Genomic DNA, 25029 nt, shown 5'->3' on the forward strand with positions numbered 1-25029 from the left:
AGTAGCATTCAAAGAAAGGAGGAGAGGACTGGAAGTTAATATCTCACTGCCAAACGTACAGATATATGAATTGCAGACAAGTGAAATCAATCCAGTGCAGACTAAGAATCTTTAAATGCACACCTCAGCTATACTTACTGGTATGCCATAGAGGCTCCACATGTCCTGTGATATCGAGTATCATTTTGATCCCAGTTCATGTAGCTACAGTATAGGAAATTACCGTGAGTTAACGTGTTTGCATTTACCATGGTAGCAACCAAAATACAGCTAATTTCTTGTCAGCCAGCTACTACCGTGGAAACTGCAAATTTGTTTTGAACTGCACTATGAAATGTGACCCCCCCCCATGCCTACCCCCGCAGAAAAAAGAAACTACCAAAAAAACAAGATAAAAACTGCCATGCATCAACTAACCAATAAATTGATGAACGCTGTTTGATATTGTCTGCAGGTTCCCGTGGCAACAACTCCTCTGTCCTGCGCAAGCTGAGCGAGCTCCAGGAAGCGGAGGCGGCCCTCGCGGAGGAGCAGCGGAAGCTGGACGCGGTGAAGAAGGAACTCGCCACACTGAGAGGATCGGCTGACAAGTGAGAAAGATTGATTTTTTTATCAGTCCCAAGGTTGCATCGATCGACAAGTTACCTAGAAAAAAAAAAAAGAAAATCAGTTGTTCTTACTATGAGATTCTGCTGAAAGTTGTATGTTACTTTGACATTCAAATGCAGAGCTAGATTTTGATGATGATGGCATAATTGCCTCCTCTAATGTCCATGTATTGTTTCGACCAACATCTCTATTTATTTTGGTGAAAAAAACGGAAACTTTTAAATTCCACGACTTTCTTATTGTATGCCTGATTTTAATAAGATTTTCCCCTACCGTAAAATTGGATATTTTCACTGAGTCATTTTTTTGGATCAAATCCACACCATTACTCACCAGGTATTTCAGCCAGATGCATCTTCCAGTTTGTTTGCTTACGGTTCGAAAATGAAATTTAATAAAGTCTAATTGAATATACGTTATGAAAAGAGTTTGAAAAGTTCAGATCACATTGCCTTGGCAAACTTGATAGCGAAGTACATTGAACTGCCCTCTGTGTAATATTCAGCATATGGGATCTCCTCCCACAGGTTCCGAACTCTGAAGGAGCAGTACGACCTGAAGGCCCATGAGGCCCAGCTCCTGGAGGAGAGGTTGAAGCAGGGTACCCACCACACCAAGCTGGAGGAGATTAATGAACTCCAGGCATCTTTCAGTAAGTGCATCATTCTCTTCTCTTTTTCTTCTTCCTTTTCTTGACTTTTTTGTTTGTTTCTTTGTTTGCAAGGAAGATTGCTCCTGATTCTAACTGGTGGACAGCTTATTGTCATGGACAATGTCATCACCTTGCAACTGTACCATTAGTTTGTAGACCTACAAAACAGCTCAAAAAGAATTGTCATAATGTAGCAAATGTAACACCCCTTTGAGAAAGTCCACTTATGTGAAATCACTACAGGTGACTCCTGTTATAACAAAGTCCTCATGACCAAATGTTTACTTTGTTTTAACATGAACTTTGTTACAATTGTGCTCCTTGTAACTGGAGTGCGCTGTACAACTCTAGACTGGAACACTGAGTGAAGTTTCTCCTTACATGTACATTCTCAATTTCCATAATAACTGTGATCTTTGCAGAGGAGCAAGAGACGATGATTAGTGAGGCGAAGACCAAGCATGCCGAGATGCAGGACCGGGCAAAGACCCTGGAGGAGAAAATCAAGAATGCGGCGGCCGTGCGGGAGCGGGAGCTGAAGGCGGCCGAGCAGGAGGTGACCAAGGCCATGAAGAAAGCTGAAGAGGCCAGCAAAGATATGAAGACAAAGCAACAGGTGAGGGAGATGATTCCTTTTTGGTTTGATTTAGTGATAAGTCTTCTGTCCGTGTTTCTCCCACATAGTGGAAGTGAGAAATATAGACGTTATTTTTCCGTCATCAGCGGTGGCGGCGGCATTGTCAACCATTTTGTGTACTCTCTCTCTCCCTGAAACTTACAATACAGTTACACATAATATTAAAAAATAATGCTGGTCATGTTAAAATATTGGGTTAGTCGGACAAGGTCAAACGTCAAAATGTCAATAAACTTTTCCTGATAAGCACTGTACTCACAATATTTGCGGTGTACTCTCAATAACTTTCTACAGATTTGAACTATGACTGCCAAACTCACACCACAGATACATAACCTAAAGATGCCAGTCAAATATCAAAGAATATGAGTAAAGTCCGACAAGTTCAAAGGTCAAAATATCAATGAACTTCTTTGATTTAAGTGCCATATATTTTGTGCTCTCAATAGCTCTGTCCATGGCTTTGAGCAATGACCACAAAACTCGGACCACAGGTACATTACCTTTAGGTGCCGGTCAAGTTCATTATCAAGTCAGACATGGTCAAAGGTCAAAAGGTCAATGAACTTACACTGAAAAACAGTATAATCACAAATTGTGATATGTGAGTGAGACATCACTTGCTGTTTGCCTCCTTTTAGTCATTGAATTCATTATTCTTTTCTCCTGGATTGATTCTTTAATTGTACTGTAAAAGTGGTAATTTTTGCACATTTCATGTGACATAAAACTAGTGCAAAAAGAAAAGCACAGAAATATTTTAGCCTTTCATGAGTAACATTTCATCTCTTTGATTCCTTGTAATTAGAAACATGCGAAATTCATGTTACCCTGCTGATCGCAAAAAAGAAAAAAAGAAAAAAAAAGACTCAGACTGCAAAAATGTCCTCTTTACAGTATTCCTGTGTTGGAAATTTTCTTATGAATTGGCAGCAAGAGAATGAGGCTCTTCTTTTATTTTGTGCCTTTTATTTACACGGCATTGTTATATCCTTTCATTTCACTGGAACTTTGTAAACCTTGTTAAGTCTTCTTTCCTTGGACTCTCAATGCACTCCCTTGTTTTTTCATTTGATTTTTCTTCCGTGTGTTATTCAGGAGTTAAACAGTCTCAAGTATGAGGTGGAGAACTTGAAGCAGGAGCTGTCCAAGTATGATGACCAACTGGCCGCCAGTGACCAGGCCATCGAGGCTCTGCAGCAGCAGCTGGACGAACTGGACACACAGGCCCAAGAGTCCAAGGTAGGGAAATTGACCAATTTAGTGAACACATGCTGCTCATCACTCGGGGACTGAATATTCCTAACATCTGGCTGAAACTTTAATGCAAAAATGGCCATGAAATTTACATTTTGCACGATGACAGGTTATTGTTTATTTCTGTACAAAGTACAGTTGAACCTCTCGTATCTTGACAAGTCGGGACCGGGGCTCATCCGGATAAGGGATTTGGCCAGATACGGGAGACTCAATGCTTTATACATGTACATATACATACACATGTACTGATGAAGCCCATTGTAGTACCACATGTAGTAATGTGTATACTGCAACCTTTTCATTGTTACATTTGGGGATGTTTCGGATGTTGAAATGTCTGAAGGTAAGCAATTTGGAAGGAAATTTGATGCAATGTATGTTAATCATATTGGAAGTAATATGTAATTCATGTGTGTTTGGGTAGGAATTTTCAAGGAGTTGGGAATCCCCCTTTCTTCCCGTAATTATTAAAAAAATATCACGGCGAGATTGCGTCCGGATAATAGAGAGATCCGGATAAAGGGAGGCCGGATAAGAGGGGTTCAACTGTAGCTGATGTGACAGCAAATTTGAAAATTGGTTTCTTCAATATTGAACATATTACAACACAGATAATAGCTTTGTTCCATTTTCATTCTACTGTGATCATTGTGCTGACAGCAATCTGATGTGATGATGATGAATTAGGTGGTCTTCCCAGTCTGCACAGAGTTGCTCATCCTTTATTGTGTGTTGATGTATGGATTTGGGATTTATATAGGTAGAGTTTTATTTGTCCCCTTTATTCATATGATATTTCTATATATGTTTGCATGATGCATTATTTATTGGTTGCCTCTTTATCTATTTATAAGTTTATTTCAAGCACTTTTTGTATTGTGTACAGATGCTATGTGTTTGTTTACGTACCTGTTGATTCATTTGTTTGTCTATCTGTTCATTCATTCATTCTTTCATTCACAATGTCGTTGATATAATTTGTTACAATGTGAACAGAATGCAGTGAAAGAGGCTAAGAAGGAGCTGGAGAAACAGAAGGGGAAGCTGAGGGAAAAGAACCAGGACATCCAGGCCCGGACGGCCGAGAGGGAGGCGCTGAAGGAGGAGGACCAGAAGACCCAGCTGGTCATCAAGGAGAACGAGCACCGGGCAGCCAAGATCCAGCGGGACAGCAAGGACGCCGCCCACAGGGTGAGACTAATCAGAGGGGAACCCCCTTGTTCTGTCTGATATGCTGTAAAAGCTGGTATTTTCACATACAGATATTTCCGTTAATGAGGAGGTCACGGACATTTTTGCGGGATGCTGTTTTCGCGAATTGACAACGTGGCTATCATAAGTGCACTGATGCCTGTCCGTTCACTCCACAAATTTAATGGGATCAAGATCAAGATTGCAGTGTTGTTAAATTCTGGCCCAACAGTGATTTACAAAATTCACAATCAAATCCTTGCAAAAATAACAGCATTTACGGTATAAATTATATCTCTGCTTGTTCTGTGTGATATATAGCTCTCCTTGTTCCATCCAGAATATATCTCCCTGTTCTGTACTTATTCTTGTTATTCTCTCTTTTTTGTGTGTGTGTGTTTCTATTTGGGATTTGTTTCTTTGTGTTTCATAAAAGTAAGTACACTCCAGCATTCAGATATAATGTCCTCGTATTGCAAGTTGCCAATCAGTTCTTCCTTCACAGGAGATAATGTGACATTTTTTCAGTTATAGCAGATTGCACTAAAAGTTGACATATTTCCAATATCAATAGGGCTGTTTTCACACAGACCAGAAATTCATTCAGTCAGTCAACGTTCAAAAGGTTATCACATGCTTTACATGCATATTTCTGTCTATCTCGCACTCGCTTTCTCTCTCTATCTCTTTCCATCTGTGCCAAACTGTTACCCTCTCTTCATCATTGCAGGTCGAGGCTCTGATGAACAAGTACGAGTGGATAGCCGCGGAGCGTCAGTTCTTCGGCCAGCCCAACACGGCGTACGACTTCGCCAGCTCCGATCCGCGGGAGAGCGGACGCCGACTGCAAAAGCTGCAGGAGACCAAGGAGAAGCTGGGCAAGAGTGTCAACATGAGAGCCATGAACATGCTCAGCAAGGCCGAGGAAAAGGTAAGTTGTCACTCCTTTTTTTTACTAGATTTTCAAATTGTTGCTGAAGACTTGCCCAAACAAGGGCAAGGGCCCTTGTTTGGGCTTGATAAAACACGATCATCTAAATAAACAGTACACGTTGATTTGCATGCTTTAACAACAAGGGAGTAACAAACTTGGTTCGATCGATTGTTGGCGTTGCATTGCGTTGGGGCTTCTTCATGTAAGTGTTGAAATGTTGCTGAAATTAAATTAAAGAATGTTACTTAAACAGAACAGTCATTATCCTTGGGCCTCTGTATGGTTGACTATGTGGGTTTGTGGGGGAAAAAGTAGAAAAGGGGTGGCTTCAAAACTTTTCGCTTACCCAACTTTTTCTAATTTTTCCAAAACACTTGCTCGACTTCGATTTTCACTTACCCCAGGCAATCGGGCAAGTGCTTATGTAGCACCTTGCCAGTGGTATGACATTCTGTATATGTCATAATATTTCTAGTCGAGTCTAGATTTTCCCGAATCAGGACTTCCTGACAATTTCGCGAGTGGTTAAATTCGCGATCGTGGAGTCCTGTACTGAACAGAGAAATGTATACGCGTACGTCAGATTCATATTGGCATTAGAGTCAATATTTTCGCATGTTTTTAATTTTGCGAATAGCACCTGACTCGCGAAATTCGCGAAAATAAAATCCTCGCAAAATATTCAGCTTATTCAGTATCCTGTGCCTTCAAGGCATGGGGGGGGGGATCTATCACCCCCATCCCCAAACCAGACACCAAGTGTCTAAAAAACTTTGTAAATGTGTAATATGTTCATGACATTTAGTGCATGAAATATATATATCTTATTTCATTTTATTTTTCTAAGAATGAAGCTGCAGCTCAGTCATGAATATTGTTGTTTTTAGTAGTAGTAATAGTACTGTAATAATCATTGTCATCATCTGTATTATTGTACAGATGTCTCATATGCTTTATATCATGAAAAGAGCGAGCTTTGCGGATTCCTTCTACCCCTCAATATTCAGCAAATAGTTCAGATGTCAAGTGGTGGTTGATCAATAAGTTTTAATTACAAATTTCTCTGATTGTATGTATTGCAGTACAATGACCTAATGAAGAAGAAACGCATTGTGGAGAATGACAAGCAGAAGATCATGGACACCATCAAGGAACTGGACGAGAAGAAGAATGAGGCTCTGAAGAAGGCGTGGCAGCAGGTCAACAAGGTAAGACACCCACAACACATCATTCTCCTCCTCATTCTCTTTTTATCTTCCTCTTCTTTTTCTTCCTTCCTCACTTTTCCTTCCTTCTGTTCTTTCCTGTGCATCTTTCCTCATCTTTCTTTCTTATATGCCATCTTATCCGTTGTTTTCCAAAACCAAAACCCAAAGAAAAACATGGATTGAGTGAAAAGCAGCAACATTAGTAGAACACATCAGGGAAAGTTTGAGGAAAATCAGACAATCGATGCAAAAGTTATGAATTTTTGTAAGTTTTGGTGTTGGAACCACTACATGTAGATGAGGAGACTACTAGAGGTTATGATGTCATGTGTGGACAACAATATAAAGAAAATATAGAGGGAATTCCAGTTGGGAAGGGAATTGTACTATGCATCAAAATTGTTGTTGTTTTTTCTGCCAGTAAAACAAAATTCATACCAAGTTTTATCTTGTGCAAACACATGCTGAGTAATGTGTCCTGTTGATGTGTTGTTTGTCCTGGTAGATAGGAAGTGTAACATACTTTGGAAATGTTTGTGTGACGTTGTCCTGTAAGAGCAGCTTTCCTGATATCCAATCCTAATTACATTGTATTCAAAACAATTCCAGACCATTTTTTTTTTTTTTTTTTTTGTGGTCATATTCCCCATAACCAAAACCATGAGTGGGTTTTTTAAAACCACAAACCAATAACTACAATAAAGTTTCACTTTTTTTTTCTCTCCAAGGACTTTGGTTCCATCTTTTCCACACTCCTGCCTGGGACTTCGGCCAAGTTGACTCCCCCAGAGGGAATGAACATCCTGGATGGGCTAGAAGTGAAAGTAGCCTTTGGAGATGTGTGGAAGGAGAGTCTGCAAGAACTCAGCGGAGGTCAAAGGTTGGTACCCGTTCTTAATTCTGCAAGGTGGATTAGAGGTCATGTTGCATATTTCGAGAGTATATGCAGTGTCGGCCTTTTGTTTTGAGAAATGATCTATTCTCTGGTGTGGTGATTGTTATTATTATTATTATTTATTTTGCTTTTCAACATAAAATACAAATAGAAAGTCATATGACATGATATAAAGAATGTGGTGATTCTAGGTGCATACTGCTGGTTTGCCAGGGGAGAAAAAGGCAAACTTCATCATGAAGGCTCTCATGTCATTCAAATCTTGTAAATTTGACTTTGAAAGAACGGAGTTAACTTGGTAACTCAATGCTTTTTTTTTTTTTTTTTTTTTTTTTTTAATCTCTGTGTGATTCAGGTCTTCAAAAATTTTTTATAGTGGTCTTTCTATTTGTGACATATTTTTTTGCTCAACTTATGTGTTCCAGATTCATCCATTGATTGGTCCTTTTCTGTAGTTCAGTCAGTGCTGTAATAAAAGCAAGCCCAATATATTTTGATAGTTATGTTCCCTTTTTGATTAATCACTTTAAAAAAATTGCTGCATATTACTTGGAACACTCAATCTGATTTTAGTCTCATGCTGATCTAAGCCTTCTTAGCCTTCTGTTCTATCCAGCTGTTAATCCATATATTTGCTGACTGTCTAATTCTCAATCTTCCCCCGTGCTCCAGTGCTTTTCTACCAATTTATCTTTCTAAGCTGTTGAGCCATTTATTTACTCATCCAGCGAGCCTTGATCTAGCGACATATTAATCTGTCCTATTCTTAATCTGTCTCATGACCTATCCTTGATCCACCCGGGTACCCGTTTGGTCTGTTTACTGTTCTGTCTGTATGTTTAGCTATCCCACCTGTCAACCTGTTTTACATGTTTATCTTTTCATATATCTTCCTGCATTAAAAATTGGAAAGGTTGATCAGTCACCTGACTATTTTACATGACCGGTCACGTGACTATCGCTGTGGCATTCAACCAACTGTCACACATGTGCTTGAACTCCCTGCAGGTCTCTGGTGGCCCTCTCCCTCATCCTCTCCCTGCTGCTCTTCAAGCCGGCTCCTCTCTACATCCTGGACGAGGTGGACGCCGCCCTGGATCTCTCCCACACCCAGAACATTGGTCAGATGCTTCGCACCCACTTCAGGCATTCTCAGGTTGGTGTCAAACTGCCCTCTATAGTCAAGAGTGTGCAATATCTCTGGCTTCCAGGAATGAGAGTGAATCTGTAGTGTAAGATCTCAGGATCACTTTACTTTTGTACTTATACATTCGTTTAGACCTTCATGGGTCTGGAGGCAGTATTCTGAGTTAGCTGTGTATGTATGTGTGTGTGGGTGCGTGCTTGTGTGTGTGTTGATTTGTGTGTGTCAGTCAGTCAGTATTTAAACCCCCGAATGCATTATATCTCGATACCTTGAAAGTTTCTTGCATCCAGAATGCTGGTAATATGCCTAGCTCCAACTCGACACATTTTGAGGTTTCTGTCTCCCGTTCTTCAGGCACAGTTGAAGATGATGATCTTTATATATGATAATCTGGGATATGAGGGTTCAGAGCTTCATCTGATTTCAGATTTTTATTTCACACTGCCCAAAACCCACTTTTCATTGGCAAATCAAATGCATCAACATGTCCACAGTTGAATGCACTTCAGACTTTTTTTTTCATAAATTTCAGATTTTTTCAGATTTTTTTTTTTTTCAAGTACTCGCACACCTCCGGGTAGTGGACCTGTTGAGTCTCAGTATTACATAATGCACTCTTTTCGGTATTGCCCCTTGCTCCTCATGGAACTGTAAGCTGTGTGTATGAGTCTATCTGTCTTTCCATCTATCTTTTTACTTAGTGTATTACTGCCTGAATACACAAAGATTCGACAGAGGAGTTTGAGTTGTGAAGAAGAAAAAAAAGAAAAGCTATAAAATTCAGTAAAAAGCCGTGTCAAACGAATCAATCAGAGTTAACACGAACTTTGTTCGGGCACCAAGGGTCAAAGGTGAGTGGACTCTGCCTGACGATACTGCTTTTCACCAGAACCAGATGGATAAGTAGATTATCAGAAAGAGAAACGGTGTATTTAGACTCGTTTTTTTGGTGGGATCTGTCAGAGGACAAAGTTCAAAGGTGTGTCGCTTGGACAGCTTCTTTATCTCAGTAGCTCATTTACTCTAGGGCGGATATTGATAACACTTTGTCAGAACTCAGACGGTCTGCTCTTGGAAAATCTGATGATAACTACAAGGGGGGATGGGTGAGAATGTGTCGGCGATTGTTCAGGTTGACCATACCTCTGGCTGCCAAGATTTTGCAAACAGAGCAAGTTGTGTGTCTTACAAAAGTTTGGGACATGTGGAAAGAGTAACTCAACTTATTGTGCAGGTGTAATTTTGAATGATTCACCTTTTGACCATTCATTGTCAATAAGTATAACATGATGCTTCAACAAGAACTCAGTGGAAAAGGAGTGCAGAATGATTATACAGGCGACTCCTGTTATAACAAGGTTCTCTGAACTGCAGTTTTCTTATGTTATAGCTGAACAGTAAAGTACATACAAGGTAGAGTATTGGATGATCATTCCAGAACTTGAATTTTTACTTCATTGTAACAAGAGTTTTGTCAGAACTGTGTCTGTTATGATGGGAGTGCACTATACCAGTTGTGATCATGGCATTCTTTGGTATGTGTGTCAGTGACAATATTCGAGCAAATTAAAACTAACACTTAAAAGCAGTTTTGCATATAACTTGAATCATTGTAAGACATGATAGATTATGGTGAATCAGTTTGTTATCCACCCCCCCCCCCCCCAAAAAAAAAAGAAAAAAAAAAGAGAAATATAAATAAATGAAAATCAGTTGTATTTTCAAGGCTTGGATGGTAGTGACTTGTTGTTTGTACTGCCATAGGTCATCTCTGTTTAAAACTTAAACTGTGATAGTAATGCATGTAGATGGGTGATACAACATTTACTCCTGTAACAATTGCTCCAGTCTTATTTTCTCCAAGAACTAATAGGGTAAGTGTTAGGGTTGTGAAAAGGTTTTAGGTTTAGTTTGATGTGAAGATTCGGATTAGGGTTAGGATTGTGTTTGTGGGTAGAATTTATGTTTTGCTTAGCATGCTGATATTTCATGGGAACAATTGCTACAGCAGCAAATGCCATGAAACCATAGAAGAGCTTGTTTCACATGCAAAAATGAAAAGCACCGCAAAAGTTGAAGAAAGGAGGTAGCTTGACCATCATCGTCCTGTCCCATCTTTGACTGTGACAGTGAATTAACATTCAATAGAAGTTTTTAGATGCAATTTTAACTGGGCTAGCATTTACAGTATCCATCATTTCTCACAATCAAAGTTGTGTACAACAGACCTGGTTTCTGTGTAACTCATTTGGGGTTAATGTACTTCTTTTTCATTTTTTTTTTTTTTTTTCAGTGCACAATGATCTGTGTCACTGCACAGAAATACCTAGTTAAAGTTATTTGTCACTTTATTTACTGGTGTGGTGATGAGTGTAGGATGTGGGAAAGGAGGACAGAATTATTCAAACCTCCTGCAGGGGGAAAAGAGAAGAATTATTCAAACCTCCTGCAGGGGGAAAAGAGAAAATTAAATGTTTATCGTTCCCGTTTAGTGGGTTGAAGGCCAATATATCAGTGTCACCATTTAAAAAAAAAAAAAAAAAAAAAAATCATGAAAATCATTATGAACAAAGGGTGTAAGTGAGTATCTTGATGACAGTAATGGGAGTATGGATTTGGCTGCTTGCTAATCAAACAATCAAATTTGAGAAAATTTACCCATAGTCCTTCTTTTGCTTGTTGTGTGTGTTTTTTTTCTCTCTTTTTTTTTTCAACAATGAACATGAACCTGAAGATTGATAACACGGTGCATGTCATGGGCTCCTTTGTTTGGTAATTGATGCTCATTGTTTATCGCATTTTTTTTTTTTTGAAAGACAAATTGATCAATGGATCATATATCATCAAGAAACAGTGAGAGCGCAGTGTGAGCTACAAGGCTACTTTGTGTCAAGGGCGAGCCATATATCAGAGTGATATGCACTCTTCATGAAAAGGGAACAATAGACGCTGTACACTAATGGGGAAATGTGGCACACATCAAACGCCATATCTCAACTGTTGCATCCTGTTGTGGCCATGTCAGTTTACAAACAGTTATCCCGCTGGCCCACGAGACGAGTGTGCAGGTGTATTCAAGTCGTTCGCATCCAGTGGTAAAAGGCATTTACAAAAGAGTACAATGGTGACCATCCGATGGTAAAAGGCATTTATAAAAGAGTGCAATAGTGACCCAAAGTCTTACCTGGTAGAAACCTGCCTGATATAGCAAAGGCCAAAGTAGGCAAAATAGCTCCCAGCTGGGGCAGGAGAATGGGAAGTGGGTGGGTGGGTCTTTTTACGTGGGTCCCTCTTTTCCACCAACGTAATCATTTTGAACAATTAGTTCCATAATATGTATGCATTTTTTGTTGTAATTCATTGTACATTTTTTTGTTTTCATTGAATTTGTACAACAACAAACGTGTACTGTGTTATTAGAAATAAAATTTCATTTGAATTTGAAGTGGGGAGGGGGAGGGTTGGGCATGGTGAAACACATCGATATGCATTAGGACATGAAGTCACCATGCAGATTTGTCTATAGGCAGGAAAATGATAACTAGCACAGATTGCTCTAGTGCAGGTTTAAGTGTGCTTCACTGGTGGTTATCTAACCGAGTAAATTGGGGCAGGTCGAGTTTGATAATACACTGAAATTTATGGTTATTTTCTCTATGATGAATTATCAGGCAGTAATCTGTTCCTTTTTAGTGCATGTCAGAAAGTGTAGGATCTTCAGAACAATAGAGTCTGTTACGGCAGCCAGGAAACTTGCCTCAGGCTCCACCTACAAAGCAACAACTAACACATGCAAAGTTGATCCCAGTTCTTGGAACATATTCAGTACAAACAGGTTAGTTGAATGACATTATACTTGGTTCTCAGAGCATAATGTCAGTATTGAGGTTTTACTGAAGCAGTGAACCCCAAAGTTGGGGAGGGCATATGGGTGGGGGTGGGGAAGGGGCATTACGAGTGACGTTAACGCAAAACATCATTACTAGCGAATTAATTGGACCCGAAGTTTACTCATCTTGTAACTTGTGCTTGACCTGAGCAAAGTAGTTCTATGGGCTCCGGATAAGGAGGACTTGAGTCTTGTTGGCTGAGAATATTAAACCATGGTTCAAGGGTGCCAGTAAAGATTGCTCTTTGGTCTGCCCTACATTGTTCATTTTAATTCACAGCCTTCGTAGGGATAGGGGATGAAGTGGCCATGACTTCACCAAACTGTAGACAATCAAGGTTCAGATAAAAGCTGACCTTTATGCGATATGCCACCCCAGATCTTGCTTGGGTTTGAATGTTTGTTGCACGTTCCAAACTGACATCATGATAGTATGTACATGTAAAGAGATGACTTAATTTCAGCGGTGAGCCCTTGCATTAAAACTACATTCATACCTTGTGAAATTACGTAAAAATTATGAAAATTAGGTAATTTTGCATATTTAGGTCTTATGCTAGAGGGAATCATTCCCCTATGGGAAGTGCCATAATTTGTGCAAACTATGATCCCTTCTCTCTAATGATGATTCCTGCCAAGGTTGGTCGAAAACCAGCCACCAATTTTCGAGAAAAAGATGAAAATGTGAAAAAGTTTGTTCATGACAGACAACAGATGTTAGATGGTGACTGATCATAACCTCTCACTTGAGCCATTGGGCTCAGGTGAGCTAAAAATTGGGATTTATTGTTGACTATAGAGCATATTTTAGATGAAAAATGATTGACTCAAAATGTAAGGACTTTCTCTTATAACATGTTACAGTTATGTTACAGAAAACCTTTATGTAACTTTCAAGGTCTTCTGTTTATTTTCCTAAATCCTCATTTGTTTGAAGCGAGAGTGCATACAGTCCCACATGGGTGGGACTATTCTTTTGCTCTGTTATGATTTTGGGAGCAATAAGCAGGAAGACAAACCATCGACAATTGAACAGCTATCATGATCATGGATGATAAACAAGAGATAGGCTTGGGAAGGCCCTCAACAGCTGTGATAACAATTCCCCTTCGATCCCCAACAAATCACCCTCGTGACGAAAAGCCTAGGTGTGTCGAGCACAATACTGCTGACTGAATAAGCAGCAACTCTCTGGACAATCACAAGATCGCACATGGCTCCGAGGCGTGCTGTCGGAAAGTTTGTCGAGGGGCGCTCTGTCCCACTTCTGATTGACGTCAAGGTCCTTGGGTTAGGTGATATGCAGTGATTACCCGCTGATATTTCAGCCGATACTGCTGCCTCACATGAGGACACCGCAATCTAGTGATCTGAGTAGTTTTGTACACAGAGACACCAAAGACAAAACCGAACACAATAGGCATTGTGCCATCTCTCAGAATCTGCTTCGGCTCTTAACCCGTTGAAGGCTACATGTAGTCCCAAAGTATTCTTGGACTGGTGGAAATGGAAAACGCCTGTTTATTACAGGAAAAAAATCAGTCTGTCTTCAATGGGTTAATTTCGATTGAGGTATTCAGAACTTGTGCACATGCCCAGAATGCTGGAAGACTAAATTTTTTTTGCCCACCATAGTCCGTGGTTGCATCACTCATTGAGTTCTAGGACTGAGAGGCAGGAATTAGATGCCCAAAGTACATGTATAGACATTCTTTCCCATCCCCTTAGCTAGGTCACTGTCAGATACAGAGTCTAAAGAATGACCTAACTTATTGTGTTCATTTATTGTCAAGATGAGATTTACAAAACAATGTTCAATCAACTGCAAGTGAGCAGTCACTCTGAAAATAGTCTCACCAATGCATAATTCTGTCCAGAAGGCAACCAAGAATGGAGCTTGTCAGTTCTGGTTGACATTATCCTCCCTGGTCCAAACATGTAGTAGCCCCTGGTACCCCCCCCCCCCAAAAAAAAGAAGAAAAAATGACATACACTTGTATATGCCAAAGAATCTGCCTTCCAGCTAAGAACCTAGAAGAATCTTTACACTGTAGAATTGTGTCATTGGTAATCTTGTCATTCTTGATGAAGAGTATTCTTCAGAAAATACAACCACATTAGACCAGTTGAGGTGTGACCATGTGTTATTGCATGTATGACATTAATTTATCTGTTTATAATGGGGAGAAAGTAACAACACATTCTTGTCTTCTTCTTCTCTCCTTCACTGCACAGTTCATAGTGGTGTCCCTGAAGGACGGCATGTTCAACAACGCCAATGTCCTCTTTAAGACCAAGTTTGTGGACGGCGTCTCCACGGTGACCCGCTACACCCAGCAGCAGTCTTCGGCACCAGCCTCCGCCCCCTCCGCCCCATTCCCCCGCGCCAAGGGTACCACCACCAAAAAGACGTCAGCCAAGAAGGCACGGACGGAGCCTCTAGCAGAGAAAGCACACTGAAGCAGTCCGCAAGAATTTTGCCATTGACCTGTACATATGTGACATGCTGTGCACTTTGGATTGCTTACTTCAGCTTTCCTCCAAGGACGTACCAATGTACATACAGTCCTCCACGCACCAGAAAAAAATTTCCTGTAGACTGAAGAAAGATCTCTGTTAAAGCCAGAGCTAGATGTGAGAAGAAGTTACCCCACACCTCCACTCTGACAGGGGTGTTTGGGGACTCGTCATGGAAGGATGAATTTTGCAGACTGTTTGGTGCAGTGCTATCCGCACAATGAGTCTGGCCAACTCTGCTCCAGTGGGTAACAACATGGCGGCATGATGCGTTGGTAGGCAAGCAAGCAACGAGGGAATGTACGCCATGTTGCAACCAGCTGAAACCACATTGGCCGGTAGCTTTTATGTATGTACATTATAAGTAGATGGCTCTGGTTTGGTGTATATATTTGCTTTGATACCATATGTAAAATCAAATGCATCACGTAGCATTGTTCAATATCAAAGAGAGAATATCACTGCATAGAGAACAAAGCATGTAAATAGAAGACAAACAAATGTACTCTTACACCTTTTTTTTTTCACGCTACGGTCAAACATGTCACGGTCAATTCCATCCGTACAATATATGAATTCAAATTCACATAATCTAATTTGCATTTTTCAACTGTCAGTCACTGGTCCAGTGACTTTTGGTGAAATGCAATCAGGCAGTCTTTGACTGGAATTGGCACAGCCAAGGCAAGTTACAGTATCTCATCAACTTGATTGTAATATATAGGCAATTCCCGTTATCAAATAACGAAGTCCTCAGGGACTGGCAGTTTTCTTTTGTTTCATTAAAATTTTGTTATAGCCAAACAGTATAAGTATCAATATAGAGAAATATAGGTAATTTGGGGGCCTGAATTTTTACTTCATTGTAACAAGAATTCTGTTACAACTGTGTTCGTTGTAACAGGAGTGCACTGTACACTGGAAGCTCGAGTAAGAAATTATCTCTGACCGTGTTCACTCTTCTGTGAACCAGCTACAATAAATGTTGAGTAAGTTTTCCACATGCAACCGATAAAGTACATGGCAAGAAATTTGTTTGAAAAGGAAGAAAAAGCCAGAGACTTTAAGATGTATATAACAATGATTCCACAGGAAAAATCGATGAGTAGACATGAATTGATAAGAAATAACATGACAAAAGTAATAATAAAACACAGCAATCTTTCTCTGTCCAACTGTGATAAGTAGCTCTATTTTATGCAATGAGGCAATTATATTCAAAAAATGCTTTGATGAATCGCTACCATTTGCTGATAATAGGTGAGGATGTGGAGAGATTTATGACGTGTAAATATTTGTACATAGAATTTGACAAGTGGGTAAACAGATGCTTAAGTTAGGAGATTATATCAACTACTGATAAATGCATGTGTACAGTATTCGGTGTCATTGCTCCATAAACTTTGGCCTAAGTGTACAAGACACACTCCTCACACTGAATGCTATCTAGACCTCCGGCATCACTTCACTTGTAATCAGCTCGGATTTATCATTTCCCAAAATATTTATGGAGATGCTGCAAATGTTGTTTGAATTCTCTTTGAGGGGGAATAAAATAAGAAGACATCAATATTGGAAGGGGTGTCTGTCTTCCAAAGCCCCCTCATAATAATCAGGTCCTACACACTTTGCCATACTTTTTTCTTTTTGTGGAGAAACATAATACGTGTATATCCCCTTTGTGAAAATTTGACAGCCAGAACGATGTCAGAGACACATGTAGGCAAACTTTTCTGTAATCCTACAGAGAGAGAGAGAGAAAGAGATAATGGAATCTATCCCTGTCAAAACATGTTGCCAGTAATACTGCTGGTTTTGATATCTACCTGGAAAACAAACATTGCTCCAAACTATGTGGGTGACCCTCCGTGACACCGTTTTGCTGACTCAGAGAGTAAACTTTTTTGTCTTTCTTTTTCGTTCTGCTTTGACTTGAGGTAAAAATGTACAGTGTATCCAGGCGCAAAGCAAGCTGGTACCAGGTACGGGGTTATGTCTCATAAACTAGTAACAGAGATATTCTAACTCTCTTCATGTGGTACAATTGCAGTAGCCCTCTTTTCCAAGGTTTTTGGAAGTCAACATCAAATTTTCATCCTAGGACAACATTTGCTGTTAATCCAGGCACAGGATCTGCTCAAGTTCAAATTAAAATGTATTCATATTTGTCTGTGGGATTCTTCTTCAGTCTCCTCTGTATAAAGTTAACTTTCCACGGTCCCTTTTTGTTCAAAATGCCCTACTCTTTACGTAAACATTGCGTTGTGGTTTTGACGTAAAAACTTGCACATAAATGTGCTAGAGTTATTTCAAGTTGCAATCAGATTGTAAATACACTATTTTTTCATAAAACCACAGTTGTTTTGCAATCGAGTTCCCTTTCACTTTCACATGTAATTATGTCACATTGCCCTTCATTTCTTTTTTTTTTTCTTTCTTTTTTGCTGTACTGATACCCAGTCCTGTGTGTAATTTGCTTGCATATTTCTAGGATACAATTGGGTAAGTTATTGAAAAATGCATTGTACAACATGTATATATAGAAAAAAAATTAGAAGTCATTGTACGAGATCAAACTTTTGAAGATGCAGAAGTGTGGCGTGTTTTAGACTTGAACTGTAAAAAGTAAAAATAAAATGTGTATACAGTACTGTATCATTTACATTTGTGCTCTTGCATTTCTGTGTCATGTTTATTGTGTCTGTATGTGATAGAAAGAGAGAAACTGAAAGAAAAAGAAGGAAAGAGAAATGTGACCCATAACTCCAGCAAAACATGAGACAGAACTTTCATTTCATGGTACTTGTTTATTATGCTGAGGCAATCTTGCAAAAGAAATGCCAGTTTGTGATGACAGATATCACCAGCGTTCTATTCATTAGTCGGTCTTTTGATACTCCTTTTCCTGAAATCTTTGTCATGTTTGCCAAAGCCAGACAATGCCATTCTTTGAGTCAATGACATGGTCCTTGGGACCTTGATATTTTTTTGCAGTGTCCTCCAAAGATGGGCTCACTAGTCCCACATGTTTGTGTACGTGTTAGCAATGAATTTGATAACTCTTTGAGTGCACCACCACCAACCGTAATCATTCAGTCTCCTCAAGTCAGAAATCTTCCTCTATACATGCACTTTCCTTTTTTTGTAAGCACCCAGAAACATCTTGTTCCAAGTTTCACAACCGATCTCGTTTCCAACAGAATAACTTGTTTCATCACTGAAGGCTAACTTTTCGAAGCCATTCGCATCAAAGAAAAGCGTTCTTGTTTGATCTGTATGTGCGGGGCTCCTCAGATTATACAGCCACTTGTCACATGTTCATTTGACAAGAAGTGAGCGGCAGTTGTGTGATTATCTTTTGCGATGCCGAACGCAGAGATACGGTGAGCCAAATCTGGTCGCAGAAGCATCCTAGGCTGATAAGTGGAAGTCAAAACGGGTTAAAGAAGTCATCATGTGTACTCGATCAAAGGCTGCTAATCCCACTTATCTGGTTGCTGTTTGGTCAATCATGATCTGCGTTGACAAGTGCTCTTTGTTGCGTGATAACAGTTATCACCCCAACGACCTGCTCATTGCTGTAGCGTGGAGCTGGAAGCGATGAGGTTCAACTCCTGCTCTAATCCGGAACCATTTCCAAATGCCAAGATGGTGCATACCTTCTTTGGTGACTACATGTATATGAATAAGTGGTGTACAGTGCATGATAAACAGCTCATTTCCTTGGTGGTGAAACAGCTTTGACCCTTAAAGGGATGGTGTAGTACTGGCGGAGATGAGGATTGGGATTTTAACTTTCTGCAAGATACAGTGTACCAAGAAACCATGAATGAAATGATACAGAGCATACAATTCTAAGAGGTATTCAAAGTTTATACAAGCGTGTACATGTATTATGATGAAATTCGGTTTTGGAAGGGCTGAGATATCCAAAAACAAAGTAAAACAAAGCAATCCTAATAGAAGGTGGGTCCCATCTTTTATTAGGATTGCTCTGGTTTGGATATCTTGGCCATTTCAAAATCAATTTTCATCAAATAAACACTGTATCACTCTTGGAATTACATGCTCTTTCATATTTCATAAGAGGTTTCTCATCTCACCAAAAAATGTTAGAAACCTGTAGTGTAGGTCTCAACCAAAACTATACAACCCCTTTAAACAGCCAGAAGAGGACTGGAAAAGGTGGTGACATATGACCTTACTCTATCAATGTGAAACATTCTCATCCTTGCATCCCTTCTGCAAAACACATGACAAAGCATGTCAAATCCAATCCAATCCAATCCAATCCAATCCAATCTAATCCAGGCAACTTTAATATATCGAAATTTTATTGTATCCAATAATATTAAGTGCATAGATATATCTAACTGATAATTTTGGGCTCTGAATTTTACTTCATCGTATCAGAAATTTCTTATAACAATGTTCGTTATAACATATTGTATTGTACAGTGCACTGTACAGTGCACTGTACAATACAGTATACTGTATATACCATATATTTCGTGAGTCTAAATTTTTGCGTATTGGGAATTCCCAACGATTTCGCGAGTGGTTAAATTCGCGATCATGGAGTCCTGTACTGAACGGAGAAGTGTGCACGCGTAAGCCACATTCACATCGGGATTAGAGTCAATATTTTCGCGTGTCTTTAATTTCGCAAATAGCACCTGACTCGCGAAATTCGCAAAAATAAAATCCTCGCGAAATATTCGGCGTATACAGTAATACAATACAATAGGGTACAATACAATACAATAAAATAAAATAAACTGTACAATACAGTACATACAATAAATTATACACTGTCAGAGAAACAACAGGTTTGTGTAAGCAGTGATTCTACAAACAAACCCATACATGAATTTATGAACATTGAAAGGCAAGATGCATAACACATTTTTTTATTTTGCCCACTTGTCAATCATATATGCAATCAGGTTAGTGTTGAAACAGCGGGGTATGTTTTTCAGTCACGTGCCCACACTTGCTTTGTCACAAGGCAACACGGAGTGCCCTTGGAGTGTGGGTATGTTGGTTTCTAGCATCCACATATGTTTAACCCTATTTGCACCAATGAGTCAAATATGCATAAATTTCACACACTTGCCAATGAACAAGAAGTTAATGTGGCACACATGAGAGTTAAACATCAGTTTCCTGCATTACTTACTGCTGCCCCCCCCCCCTTAATCTTCTGTTATTGCATTCATGTGATTTAAAATACAATCAAACCTGTCTTTAAATAATGACCACCTGTCTATAGTGGCCACTTGTCATTTACAAATAGAACCACTATTTGATTTGATTTTGATTTGATTTTATTTTATTGGTTCCTGCATTATATCATTGCTCATGCAGATACATAAACATATATCACATACATTAATGGTACCATACATATAAATGGATATACATGAACATTAGTTGCTAACAAAATGAGTTTTTTCATTACCTTTAGAATATACAGCAATACATTTCTTCATTGCCTGTACATAAATGTCCAACAGAACGCTACAGTGATGCATTGAATAACGCAGAAGGGCTACAGCTTAAGCATTGCTTGATTTGCATGCAGCCCTCGTACATAATACATAACATAATAGGAAAATAGGGGGAGGGATGACTTGCATAGAGATAGGATAGGAGAAAGGAGAGAGGAGAGGTCTGTCTGCTTTAACTAATACACAAAGTTAGATCACCTGGATCACTGAATAGTAAAGCATAGCAAAGTATTTTCTCACCGAGGTACAGGTGAACAGTTACAGGTCATGGTCGGTTACATAACATTACGCAATAAATTCAGAACAACGATAATTCCACGAGGGAATTTCATATACAATACAATTGCAATGACATTATAAGATCACTGATATCCAGAGAGCAGCATTGTCTTTACAGCTTTCTTGAAAGAATACATAGACTTTATAAGTTGGAATTTCTGAAGGAAGAGAGTTCCAAATATCAGGTCCAGTGTGTCTGATAGATTTCAGAGCCATCACCGTTTTAGGATTTTGTAGATGAAATTTATCAGATTGCCTTGTGGGATAAGAATGTATATCCTTGTTTAAATGAAATAACGAGAAAAAAGAAGATGGCAACTGACCGTTATACAAACGAAACATAAAAAGTGAATTTTGCAAAAAATCAATATCATTTACCTTTAGTGTTTTTAATTCTACGAACAAAGGATCTGAATGGTCCCGATAACCTGAATTGGTGCATATACGTATAGCTTTCTTTTGTAGAAGCAATATACTGTCAATGTGACTTTTCGCAGTTGCCCAAACAATGTTACAGTATGAGATGTTCGATAATATCAAGGAATTATAAAAGACAATTTCCTCTGAGAGAAAAAGCATATTAAAGAACCTGTCTACAGCAGTCACCTGACTATAACTGACATTTATTTTTCTTTCTTTCTTTCTTTTTTTGTGTCTCACTTGGCTGGCCCCTATAGACAGGTTTGACTGTACCACCAAACAATAATGATCAAGGGACATCGCATGATATCCGTCCTACAGTGAAAGAAACGAAAGGTGAATTCCTGCAAGTAAACATGTATATTTGCACTGCACCATGATTAACTTCTAGGTCAGAAAGTACAGTATACACTTTAAAGGACACCAAAACCCAAAGAGAAATGAGGATTGAGTGAAAGCAGCAACATTAGTAGAATACATCAGTGAAAGTTTGAGGAAAATCAGACAATCGATGCAAAAGTTTCGAATTTTTACAGTTTTGGTGTTGGAACCGCTGGATAAGGAGACTACTAGAGGTTATGACATCATACTGTGTGGACAACAATATAAAGAAATTATAAGGGGAATTCCACAAAAATTCATTTTTCATGAAAATCACACATTCCATCAACTTGATACTGACATACGTTAAGGGTAGCAATTATTCCCCCTGCTTTCTGAAAGCGGTTAGTCAAGTGTTCTTTCATTATGTTAGAAAAGTGAATTTTTGTGGAATTCCCTTTATATTTTCTCTATATTGTTGTCCACACATGACATCATAACCTCTAGTAGTCTCCTCATCCAGCGGTTCCAACACCAAAATTTTAAAAATTCATAACTTCTGCATCGATTGTCCAATTTTCCTCAAACTTTCACTGATGTGTTGTACTAATGTTGCTGCTTTCACTCAATCCACATTTCTTTTGGGGTTTTGGTTTCCTTTAACAGACAGGAGAAGAAAAAGGAAAAAACTGATATAAAACAAAATACCAATACATGCACTGACATGCTCTCTATTCAGGACCTGAAGGGGTCAAAGTCACAACAAAGAAAAGAAAAACCCTTGACACATACTCAGAAAAAAAAAATACATTGTACTCTTAAATCCATGCTTATGTGGGATTACCCTGTCCAGAGAAAATACTAGTCTATGCTCATGTAAATAATTATGCATACTAGATGATAACTGAAGTGAACTTAAAACAGTTACACTTACCTAAAGTGAACAAAACATTATATATAAATAATATAAAATAACTTTGTATATAAATTATCACAAAACTGTATATACGATGTGTTCATACCCTCCAGGACCAGTAAAAATCAGTCCGACCAGTAACTTTTTCTTTTTTTTTTTAAAGGAATGAACCAGTAAAAAATTGAAAAACTGGGTACCTACTGGTCTGACAGAAATGGGTTAGTGTGCAGCCCTGATTAAAGGAGTGAACATGCAATTGCAATTGCAATGGGATTTGGGTGGAAATCTGAAATTTGGAACTTATTGGAAAATAACTTGACATCTGAAGTACCGGTAACTTGAAAAATACAAAAATTAGGAAATCAATGCTTAGGGGTTTTATCAGGTGTTTGTGGTAAAGGGTAAAATCTGACATCTGAAGTACTGGTAACTTACGAAATACCAAAATTGGGAAATCAGTGCTTGGGGGTTTTATCAGGTGTTTGTGGTAAAGGGTAAAATCTGACATCTGAAGTAATGGTAACTTACGAAATACCAAAATTAGGAAATCAGTGCTTGGGGGTTTTATCAGGCGTTTGTGGCAAAGGGTAATATCTGACATCTGAAGTACTGGTAACTTAACGAAATACCAAAATTAGGAAATCACTGCTTGGGGGTTTTATCAGGCGTTTGTGGCAAGGGGTAATATCTGACATCTGAAGTACAATGTACTGGTAATTTACGAATTTTTGATATCAAAATTAGGAAATCACTGCTTGGTGGTTTTACTGGGTGTTTGTGGTGAGGGGTAACATGTGAAGAGTAGTTGTGAAATGAATGCAAACTGGTGTATCATTCAAGTATGAAACTTGACACAGTTTATACATATACACGTAAAATGTATAAAATGCACAGTCATACATATACACGTAAAATGTATAAAATGCACAGTCGGAGCCTGGTAGTACAAAGGAGTCGGGTATTCCAGACGATTTTCATAATTTCACATCATGTAGTACATAAATCGACAGCACCATGTATTGATTTGTGTAATTTATTGTGGTCTTTGAGCAGAGAAACCAATACTCTGAAAAATATTAAACCAATTACATTGAATAGTGTTGATAACATAATAGGAGCCTCACATAGTGTACAATATTAAAATGGGTTAGTCAAATACAGGTGAGTGATTGGCTAAACACAGTCACATGATGGAGGCACATTGGTTATGCTTGCTGATGGGCAGAACATTTTCACGTAACAAATGACAAACGATTGAAAGATCATATTTTTCACGCAATCGATAGGATAAATTTGCCTATTCTATAAAATGTGAAAAAACAGATTTGACTAACCCATATGATATAATAGATGATAACTTTTGTTGTCAGGAACATGTACCAAACGTTCCACCCTCAGGGTTTGAAATGCTATTTCGGGAGGCTATAAGTCCCTCAATAGCATTTCCAACCCTTCGGGTGGAACATTCGGTATGTTCCCTCCCCTGCCAGTCATCATCTATACAATGTATTTCAGAAATGTAGCAGTGCAATTCCATTTCACAATACCGCTTGCTTAACAGGTTCACCAATGTAAAATCTGTGCATGCCTTCTTCTTTTGTTCTGTTTCCTTGAGCCCCAACTCATGCATTCTTATGGTGAGGCTGCCATGTCATCATCCTCGTTTGTTGCAATTTGTTATAAATTTTTGAAAACATTCATATTCCTCATCCCAATCATCATGAATTCTGAAAATCTGTACCGGTACTCGGTATAACTAATTTATAGTTGTTCAAAGGTAAAAGCCTGAAAATCATCCGGAGGTCTCCCTTAATTGCAAACAATACTTGTTTGTATTCAGGTAGCACCGGCAGGAAACTGTGGCAGGAACTCTCACGTGCAGTGGATTTGGATCACAATCCATTTGCTGTAATTTCCTCCGTGGTAATCTCCTGGAAAAATGTTGAGTCCCTATGACTTGTGGTCGCTAATGAAGGTTAAAATGCTGTCTACCTTCAACTGAATTGTACATGCATTTGAAAAACTTTGCATTGTACTTCTGGACCTAGTGCTGAACCTCAAAGTACTTTCTAAATGATGACACTTCACTTGTAATCGGAGTAGGCAATGTGTGCTTCATGTGAGGCCGAAATGTTTCCCCGCAAACAGTTAAAATCTGAAATAGAAAAATGATCATTTCATTTTCTTCCCCCCTTTGATATTCTGTCAGTGCTCTAGGAGTCCGGGATTGTTCTTGATTTGCCTATGTCAAGTTAAAATCACAGCCACAAATTGAGCACTGTGCCATGTTTTGCCATGTGCACAGCCAGCTCTGCACACTCATCAAAGTCTTGTATCTGCTAAAGATTAAGTAAATTCTTGGGCATGAATGTTAAGATTGTTTTAATTACATCATGAAATTCACATATTATTGCCTGCAGACATCTAAGCTTGTCCTTTAATCTCAACAGCTTTGAGTAATTACATGGTGTAGGTGATCTGAGTATCCTCTCGGATCACCTATCGTATCTGTATGGATTCTTTATTGATTGTAGAATTGATTGCATTTGATGCATTTGTAATACTACTGTAAAAGTGGATATTTTCGCGCGAAGTCATTTTTCGTGCTTGGCCAGGTAAGATGAATTTCGCATGTTTTATTAAA

The 25029-nt window shown here is 38.9% G+C and overlaps 1 protein-coding gene across 1 annotated transcript in view; it reads left to right on the top strand.

Moving 5' to 3' along the window:
- The window catches only part of LOC140237314 (structural maintenance of chromosomes protein 2-like), a 42069-nt gene extending 24468 nt beyond the window's left edge, over positions 1-17601 (top strand). Inside the window, exons 15-24 of the mRNA XM_072317253.1 lie at positions 455-590; positions 1137-1261; positions 1684-1877; positions 2997-3140; positions 4155-4349; positions 5080-5280; positions 6366-6491; positions 7220-7371; positions 8395-8542; positions 14658-17601. Coding sequence (XP_072173354.1) covers positions 455-590; positions 1137-1261; positions 1684-1877; positions 2997-3140; positions 4155-4349; positions 5080-5280; positions 6366-6491; positions 7220-7371; positions 8395-8542; positions 14658-14882 — 1646 coding nt within the window. The 3' untranslated portion in view covers positions 14883-17601. The remainder of the gene's footprint in view (positions 1-454; positions 591-1136; positions 1262-1683; positions 1878-2996; positions 3141-4154; positions 4350-5079; positions 5281-6365; positions 6492-7219; positions 7372-8394; positions 8543-14657) is intronic.
- Positions 17602-25029: the final 7428 nt, after the last annotated feature.

This window comes from Diadema setosum, chromosome 13, assembly GCF_964275005.1.
Source record: "Diadema setosum chromosome 13, eeDiaSeto1, whole genome shotgun sequence".
NCBI lineage: Eukaryota > Metazoa > Echinodermata > Echinoidea > Diadematoida > Diadematidae > Diadema > Diadema setosum.